A 9948-nucleotide genomic window follows, 5' to 3' on the forward strand; every position below is an offset into this window, starting at 1 on the left:
GTTCACATCTCCTGCAAAACTCCTTCACAGCAACACAACTCTTCACACACACGTCTCAAAAGAGACTCAGTGCAGCCAAACACTATGAACAATCCTCACTGAGATAACACACACTGTCACTCAGAACACACTGAGACACACACACACACACACACACACACACACACACACACACACACACACACACACACACTGAGATAACACACACACTGTCACTCAGAACACACTGAGAGTAAAAACACTAGCATCAAACACCAAGACAGAACATACTAACTTTTCATCTTTACAGTTTATATAATTTAAGTGACTTCACACTAATCAATAGTTTCTATAAGAAAAGAGTGAAATTATTTTTTTTCCTTTTTTATTTTATACAAGTTTTGAGGTAAACAAGAATGAATAAATATCCTCAGTTTGCTTACCTACATTATATATATATATATATATATATATATATATATATATATATATATATATATATATATATATATATATATATATTTTGTCTGTAGTAATTTACATAATTACTGGAAATGTTACATACTAAAGGTACGTAATAGTCCAGGAGTTTTAAATGTTTTTTATCAACAAATTGGATGTCTTCTCTTGCCATGAACCTACATTATCTAGAAATACAAAGGATTGTGGGGTTTCCATTGCTTCCACCTCCATGACTTGTGCAGTTTTACTATAGTAAAGGTAAAGTTCTGTAGATCCACAGTGTTGTGCATGTTGTGGTTAAAGTCATGGGATAAGTGTGTAGAGTTTTGAAAACTGTGTTCAAGCAATGAAAACTAAACTAGAGTCTGGTCCACATGAACTGCTGCTGTGCAGACTGGAGTTAGAGTTTTGCACATGTGGCTTCAGTTGTGCCCACTGTCGTTTAGTAATCGGAAAAAAACTATAGTAAGTAAATTATTATTTGTATAGGTTTCTGAGAAATTATTATTTTCGGAGATTTTTTAATTTATTTTATGTATGTTGTAGCTGGTAGTTGTAGGTCCATATACTACTTTTGTGTAGTGATTCTAACAATACAGCATTTCAGAGTAGCCTATTATATATTTTTAATGTACAATTTTCCTCAGTAAAGTAACTGTAGCCATCAGATAAATGTTAAATGAAAGTTTCACAATCAAATTGTCAATCAAAAAAAACAATATTCAAAGTAACAGTACCTCAGAATTTGACTTCAATTTTGGGAAGTGTACTTAGTTACTTTCCACATCTGCACCCAAACACACACAGAGACACACGCACACACACACACACACACACACACACACACACACACACACACACACACACACACACACACACACACACACACACACGCACACAAACACGCACACACACACACGCAAATTATAAACCTACGCCCATGAGGCCCTGGCAGACTGCACCACTGCTGCTAAACGTTAGCTCATCCCTTTTAAGGACATGCAGTCATGAGAAGACACCTGCTTTAAAAAAAAGGAAGCCAGACACTAAAGCAGATATACAGTATATATTGATCCCAGTAATAATGTATGTGGTTGTGTAATGATCTAAGGACAAAATATCCTTTACTGATGCAGCATTGAGGCATGTACTTTGACTGAAATAGCAACATATTGATGAAAGATAAAAAAAAATAGTAGCAGACTTATTGATTGGGTGCGCTTATTTTAGAGATGTTAAATGATTATGTTTGCAAAGGGAGCATGGTGTTCCTCAGCACTGTCCTCAAATATATTTTACAGCGCGTGCAAGTCCAAAATCTTCTGTATAGATCACAGGAAGAGATTCATATCTCATTTATATTTCTGAGAACTCATTCACGCCTGCATGTTTCTGACAAGGTGTGGGTGGGGGATGGTGGTGCAAGGCCCTTCCCTATCTCAGCAGCAAATGTGCAATATGCTTGCAACAACAGAAACTTCGCAAATAGAATAGAGACGGGCCTGTGTCCTCCGTTGTCACGACAACCCAAACCTCAGAGTCACACCAAGTGAAATAAGAGGAAGTGGGGGAGGGGCGGCACGCACAAACCGAGAGAAGATGTCCTTGTGAGAAAAGAGAAAGAAGAAAAGACAAGCAGACAGTAATAAGTAATGAAGCAGATGAAAGCTTGTAAATGGAGGAATTGACAAAAAGTTTATTGGCTGCAAGGAATCAGACACTAAAAGCACATGTCCTGTCATACAACACACATAAAGGTTGTATTACTTTGTGATAAAGTGTCCATATGTGTGTTGTCCAACAAAACAAGGACTGAGCCTCTGCAGCAGGCGAGCATGACTGTGCATCCTGCTGATTACCTCAGCACTGTTGCACCAGTGGCTGTCCTTGCATCAGACATCTATTCCTGTGCAACATGGGATTACATCCAAAGTGATCTCGAGTACTTAGGGTGGTTTAGATAGTCAGGGTGCCAACAACAAGCGTATCATCGAATGACACCAGTAGGTACAGTATTAGGACACTGCTTAAGACTGATTGAATTATGTTTTACCTTTGCTAATTGATCTCAAGGAGTCAATCCTCTTCTGATGTGCAATGGTAGCTGTGAAAGTACTTTCCTTTGAAATGGTTGCTGCAGTTAAAGTTTAGTATTGCAATCAAGAAATATCATTAAGAGTATTAAAATCAGCCATGTTTGAACAGTTATGATGAATCTATCAAATTACACACACACACACACACACACACACACACACACACACACACACACACACACACACACACACACACACACAATTCCTGTTTCTGTCCAATCAAATGTCATAACTTTCTCATTACATCATGGCTGTGGGTTTGTTAGTAAGTCACGAAATGAGATGAAACTTCCCCCAGGACTCCTAAACATTGAAATAAAACATTTGACAATATACATGCCCTTTAAATTATGTGTACAGGATGAAACTGCTACCCAAAATTGAATGCAAGCACAGTCCAAACTGCTAATCAGACTTGTTTGGTGCTGCCACACAGTGGATGTTAGAGGAGGTGACACTCTGACTTACTAGTGTAAAGTGCATTACAGTAACCTAGATGGGAAGAAAACCCAGCATGTACAACTTTTACAACATCATGTCCTAATTTGTGTAAATGAAGACAGCAAAAATCTTAAAAACTAATTTATTTTCTCCAAAGCAGCAATAAAACTTATCCCTGTTACATCATGTTTTACAAACAGCTGAGATAAAACATTGTGTACAAAACCTCTCACAACAGGCAGCAGTAACATGATGTACTATTAGTCATTAAAACATTGCAACGTGCAAACAAAAGGGAAAATGATTGACTGATCAGTATTTTCACTCAACTTCAGTGCAGTTTGTTGCAGAAATAAAATAGACAAAGTATGAGGTGTCAAGATGCTAACTCACATTTGATACACAAAACAAAGAAATTACTTAGGACACATGCTTTGAAGTATTAGGTTGTCCTTACAACCGCACACAGTGCATACTGTAGATTCACACAATTTAAAATATACAGTACATTACATATTTGACATCATCAGTGGACATAGACAGCAGTATTTATTCATAAATGTTGGAATTAAACAGAGGGAGACAGGGACAGGGCACTGGATATCAGCAGTGACATGATGAGTAACACAGTGCTAACCAGAGCAACATGGCCTCCGGAGTAATACACTTGCCGTGCATTCAAGGGCTGCACTGGTCTGTAGGTTTCCACCATCTGCTTTCCATTGGAAAACTGAAGCTGGGAGAACGCAGCGAGCTGTGACAAAAATCACAGCAGACAGGTGAAAAAGTCAAATGGCAAACTCTGTAAACACACAGGGTGGGCAAAGTGGTAAAGGCTACTCAAATGATTTACTTAAAGCTTTTCTAATGATTTTTTTTTTTCTTTTAACAATGGATCAAAAGGACTATAACATGAATAGTGATACACCCATAGAGAATTATTAACCGATTCCTTCTCCTTAGCTCTAAGGCGCGTTTTTATCATTTTTCCACTCAATTCGGTTTTTCAGGAATCAACTGATTTGATTTACTCTCACAGCTCTCATCAGTGTCCTCTTTAGCAAAAAAACACTACCTGCCCCCCATAATGTGTTCCTTTTTGTAGCTGGGAATATGATAAAAGCATGTAGAAATGCAGAAAATGGTATTCAAATTTTTTTTTTTACAATTTTGTGAAAATAATTACCTGGTTTCTGCTCAGAGGAACTGTGTTTTCAAACAGGCTCCAGACGGTAGCTTCATGACAGCCAGGTGTAGTGAGGGAGCCATCATAACGGAAGTACTTGGTCATATTTTTTTGAGGAGGTATTAACATTTCCAGGGACACACCTGTCAGTGTCGTCCTGTTGGCTTGTTTTATAGAATATCAACAAGACAATGAAGTTAACATGAAATATAACACAACAAATATGTTCAAGGTGACAGCCTTATTGTTTTAATTAATGTATTATTGAGGTGTTACAAAAGATGTTTATGACATTGTGTTATCTCATAACAATTGCACTTTAGCCTAATGCTACAATCAGCAGCATATGTACAACAAAGTACACAATGTTGCTGGAAGATAATGACGCGCAATTATCTTAATCTTTCCATGTGAGCAGATATGACTTACTGGGTTGTGTGATGTTTTTCAGAGCATTAATAAGGGGATCAAATTTCTTATTTGCAGACTTGGACTCCTGGAAGAATAAAATGTTGAAGTTACAAAAGTCACATTTTTGTAAAAGTTGAGACAACTTGCTCTAGATGATTTGGTTCAAACAGATGCTGAAGCTTTGTTAAAGGTTGATTGTTTTCTGTTGCTTTTGATCTACTAATGGTTTCATTCCTTTCCAAAAGAATAATTATTTTTATTTTTTTTTTAATTACAGCATTAAAACTGACTTTTGTAAATTTACTTATTAACTGATGACCACAAATTCCAGTGAATTTGTTATTTTACAATGTGTTCAACTATTTCTTTGACATACCTTTGGGTGCAATTCTTGGGCAATTTATGTATCTATTTTTAATTTAAGGTCATTGTTAATGGCATATCTAGACAAATGTAATTGTAAGTCTATTACCTTCATTCATCAAAGCTGCATCTAAAATTTCAGAAGCTCTTTTTAAATTTAATTTACCACCAAGTCAACAATTATTGATTGATATGATATAATCCTCCATCTTTCCTTCACAAGTGTTAAGTCCTGTTCTTCTGTCCCAGTTATAACAGCTTTAAAAATGTGTCAAAAGTCTGATGCCAGATGATCAAGTATAATTGAAAAATTATATTGTATGAAAAATGTATGAACTTTGGGATCAAACCATATATCTTTGCAATTACTGTACCTCTCACTACATTTTCATAAGAAGGATGCTATTGCAGAACAACAAATATTGCACCTATTTCCATCTAACCTTTCTACCCGATCATCTTTTTTTATTGCACAATAATCAAATAAAATCACCTCAAATAAAAATCCAAGAACTGCCACGCCTGTGCGGTCTTTTTCAGCCTGGGATAAATTGTTGTGTTCTTCTTTTATGTGGACAATATGCATCTGTAGATGGCATACAGTATTAAGTATTCAATATTACAGTTATTTGAAGACAGTACACAAGATGGCTTCATCACATAATTATAAGACACATCCATCCCCACATTTCTTACCTCCATTGGAAATTGTTCTCCATCAATGCTGTGTTCAGATCCTGGCCCTCCATCTTTGCCCCAATGCAGGTGAAGTTGAACTGCCTTGTAAGGTGCAACTAGATTTCCTCCTTCAATCCTTATACTAGAGGGTAAATCCAGTTGAACTAGAAAAAATATTCAAGACATAATTTCAAAATTCAGGCAAAATAATACCCCTCAGTGATGATTACAAAAGGGACTTTTTGGATTTGGCTACAGTGCAACATTTAAAGTGTTCATATTATGCTCATTTTCAGGTTCATAAATTGTATCTAGGAGGTTATATCAGAATAGGTTTACATGGTTTAATTTTCAAAAAACACCATATTTTTGTTGTACTGCACATTGCTGCGGCTCCTCTTTTCACCCTGTGTGTTGAGCTCTCTGTTTTAGCTACAGAGTGAGACATCACACTTCTGTTCCATCTTTGTTGGGAGTCACACATGCTCAGTAGCTAGGTAAGGACTACTAGCCAGTCAGAAGCAGAGTATGAGGGCGTGCCCTGACAGTACCTAGGTAAGGACTACTAGCCAGTCAGAAGCAGAGTATGAGGGCGTGCCCTGACAGTACCTAGGTAAGGACTACTAGCCAGTCAGAAGCAGAGTATGAGGGCGTGCCCTGACAGTACCTAGGTAAGGACTACTAGCCAGTCAGAAGCAGAGTATGAGGGCGTGCCCTGACAGTACCTAGGTAAGGACTACTAGCCAGTCAGAAGCAGAGTATGAGGGCGTGCCCTGACAGTACCTAAGTAAAGACTACTAGCCAGTCAGGAGCCGAGTATGAGGGCGTGCCCTGACAGTAGCTAGGTAAGGACTACTAGCCAGTCAGAAGCAGAGTATGGGGGCGTGCCACGCTAGCAGCTAGGCGAGCATTATAACGTGTGTTCCAAAGTGACCACGTTTGTCTCTGAAGTAAAAGCTGGACTACAATAGAGCTGTTTGGAGCAGTTTGCGAACAGTGTTTTCTGTTGGAGGTCCCTTTGGGGGGGGGGGGACTTTGGCTCACTTTGTAAACCTATAACATGCACAAGAAAAGCTATATAACACACTAAAGGAAAGGGAAAAAGCCAAAAAGCATAATATGAGCACTTTAAAAGATTATCAATGTTTTGCAGCTTCTTCAGGCTTCTGGGCTTTTGCGAATTTTTTATTGTACCAGAGGAAGCATGACTGCAGAACCTTTTTTTACATTCACTGTTATCCATTTTGCTACCTCTTATACCATATAAGATCATTATCAATGGTTTACAACTTAGATAATTGCCTTGAGTATTTTACAGCCAGTTGTCTTTAGTCGAGTTGATTTAATATCACTCATTGACTTATTGTCTTTTTACCGAATTTTTTTTATATTAAACTGCAATTATCAAAGAGACATACCAGTGTGACCGTTGTTTATGAGGCGACCATGAAAAGCCTCTTGATATCCAGTGAAGTGAAAAGGAGTGAGCCGTTCATCTGGTAGTATTCTCCTTGTAACAATGTTCACTGGAGACTGAGATCTGCCACTGCAGTACTGTGAAACCACTCCCCATTCTTCTGGACCTGTGAAGGCAGGAGGGTGAAAAAAAAGGTAACTCCACAACTACATATTTCGTTATTTCATTTAAACTGTTAATGGCTTGCCTTGAAGTTTACCTGTGCAGGTGTGATTGCATGTAACTTGGGACTGGTAGCACCAATCTGCCAAAACATGTTTGAGTCATTTAATAGAAGAAAAAAAAAAAAAGAAAGAAAGAAAAGCAAGAAAAGAATACAAGCTTCCAGCTGAGGAATAATTATGAGAAACAAATCTTTGATAGTTCTTTGCAACGAATAAGCCCAAGACACTCCAAGTTGAATATCATGCCACATATTCAAAAACAAAAAATCCTGTCTACACTGACTACATTTTTCCAAAAGTCAAATAAGTGAATTACTTTTTATCCTTAGTGAACGTACCTGCCCCTGAGACAACCTTCGTGAGAGATGCAAACCAAAATAAAACAGGTACAAGCAGCATTGTGAATGTACTGTATCCTTCTGAGTCTGCCTGCTTTGACTTGAACATTTTGGAAGATGACGGCAGAAACAGAGTTCAACCAGTCTGTTATAAGACAAGTAGACCCACATATCAATCCCGCCCACACCTCATGCCTAAGTTTTATGACTCCTGATTCTTGTGACCACTGACACAAAGCAAACACCGGTATCTGAAGACATAGATATTCCCGCTGCCCTGGTAGCTTCTCTGTTCTCTCCTCTCCCCCTCCCTCTGTCTGTCCTAATTGCAGGAGTGGAGTCTGGTGTGCCTCTCATCTACTACAATCAACCTCTGCTTTACATACCCGGTCATTCCTCCACTCTGCGTCAGATCATAGTCAATACTGCCACATTTAGTCTCTCGACTCTGACGATGTGATTGACAAGGTTGTGGAGAAAAGCAAACTGCACTATGGCTGTGCATTGCTCTTTCCATGTTTTGGTGGAGCAATTGTATTATGTAGGCTAGGCCTAGTACTGTGCTTCAACATGGTGCCTTTGTAGCCTTTTTGTGCTGAATGTGCCTTTAGTGGAGCGTATCATGTCGTACCTGGCGATCTGCCGAAGCTCTCAAATGTTGAATTGTTGTCGGCATATGTCACTGTAGTGATATTGTTGCGTGTCGTTTTAGTGTGTGAATTTCGGCATTCTGTTCAGTCTGTATGTTTTTTTGCTTTTTATCTCAATGTTTGGGTGGGGTTGGTGTGGTTTGAAAATAGGGCTGGTGTGCTGCAAACGCCAGGTCCGTTTTTTGATCCCAGTCCATTACCGGCCACGTGTGTAGCCATGCGAAGGTGGTTTTGGAGTAAAGTCCCTAGGCCTCCTGATACAATCTGAGATCACTTTGGTGATAAAACCTCTTCCTGTTGAGGAGATTCTTGATTGCTCACATGAATCTCACTGCTCCAAGCTAAAGAACCTTTGAACCCTCAACTCTCTTTGAACATTTTCTGTGGCAACAAGTTACAACAGGACAGTAAATTAAAATACTTAATGTCCATATGGTAAACAAGTTGTTATCCAGACTCTTTGGACGATGGTGCAGTGGCCGTTCTAAAAGGTCAAAGGTGAACCTGAAGAATAGTATTTTACTTTCTCTCCATGTCCATGCACTCTTATTCTCATGCATAGAAGCATCCTTCTTGAAAGACAGCTTGGAGTATCGATGGACATCAGAAATACAAAGTTTATTCCATACATAGCCTACATAAAGATGCATTGTAGTGTCCAAAGTCACAAGACAGCTAGTATTCATGAAAAACTGCTTAACAAACTGCTAAATGTAAACTGTTATAACATTTCTATTGATTATATTATTCAATTCAATTCAATTTTATTTATAGTATCAAATCATAACAAGAGTTATCTCGAAACACTTTACAGATAGAGTAGGTCTAGACCACACTATAATTTACAAAGACCCAACAATTCCAGTAATTCCCCCAAGAGAAAGCATTAGCAGTGGCTAATGCGACAGTGGCGAGGAAGAACTCCCTTTTAGGAAGAAACCTCAGACAGACCCAGACTCTTGGTAGGCGGTGTCTGACGGTACCGGTTGGGGATGTGCTGATCAGTGGCAATAATAGTCACAAATATAATGGAACAGTGAATACAAATGGTAGTCGTAGTAGTTCATGTCATAACAGGGCACTGAAGGGCGTTACAGGATGTAGCGTGGCACAGCACAGCATGGGTGGACGTAGCAAGACGCAGACACTTGGCAGGATGCAGCCGGACACTGCAGAGCATTGCAGAGCGTTGAACCACAGTGACAGCTCCAACCAAGATCGTGGTGCCATCCTAATCCAAGGGAATATTCTGGGCAGGAAAAGAAACATAAGGACTCCGGGGAGTAAACTCCCCAGAGCTAGGTTAGTAACAAGCATTTCTGGGGCAAGGATGCACACAAATGGAAACAGATGGAAATAGAGAGGAGAGAGCAGCTCAGTGTGTCACAGGAAGGAAGGAACTTCCCCCGTAGTCTAGAACTATAACAGCATAACTAAGAGAGGCAGGTTAAGGAGAGGAGCCTGGTCGGGCTAGAACTCTCCCCAACCTTGTCCGGGCTGTACTGGCCTGCCTCCCTCTACTCTACTCTATTCGCTCCCTAACTATAAGCTTTGTCAAACAGGAGTGTTTTCAGTTTATTCTTAAATATGGTGATGGTGTCTGCCCCCCGAACCCAGACTGGGAGCTGGTTCCACAGGAGAGGAGCCTGATAGCTGAAGGCTCTGGCGCCCATCCTACTTTTAGAGACTCTAGGAACCACAAG

At 39.3% G+C, this 9948-nt stretch overlaps 1 protein-coding gene across 1 annotated transcript; it reads right to left on the reverse strand.

Annotated features, from left to right (window-relative positions):
- Window positions 1-3196: 3196 nt before the first annotated feature.
- Window positions 3197-7914, reverse strand: ca4b (carbonic anhydrase IV b). The gene is made up of 8 exons (XM_031297625.2): window positions 7596-7914; window positions 7293-7337; window positions 7035-7199; window positions 5635-5780; window positions 5432-5524; window positions 4594-4660; window positions 4165-4328; window positions 3197-3732 (listed from the first exon to the last, which is right to left on the reverse strand). Exons 1-8 carry the CDS (start codon window positions 7702-7704, stop codon window positions 3547-3549), a joined length of 975 nt encoding a protein of 324 aa, XP_031153485.1. The 5' UTR covers window positions 7705-7914; the 3' UTR covers window positions 3197-3546.
- Between the last annotated feature and the right edge of the window lie 2034 nt (window positions 7915-9948).

This window comes from Sander lucioperca, chromosome 5, assembly GCF_008315115.2.
Source record: "Sander lucioperca isolate FBNREF2018 chromosome 5, SLUC_FBN_1.2, whole genome shotgun sequence".
NCBI lineage: Eukaryota > Metazoa > Chordata > Actinopteri > Perciformes > Percidae > Sander > Sander lucioperca.

Excerpts from the sequence above, each read along its gene's own strand:
- ca4b (XM_031297625.2), bottom strand. The coding sequence starts at position 7,704 with ATGTTCAAGTCAAAGCAGGCAGACTCAGAAGGATACAGTACATTCACA. Across the intron at positions 7,338-7,595 it reads GAAGGTTGTCTCAGGGGCAG|ATTGGTGCTACCAGTCCCAA; the intron begins GTACGTTCACTA and ends ATGTTTTGGCAG. Across the intron at positions 4,329-4,593 it reads GAAAAACATCACACAACCCA|CCAACAGGACGACACTGACA; the intron begins GTAAGTCATATC and ends CTATAAAACAAG.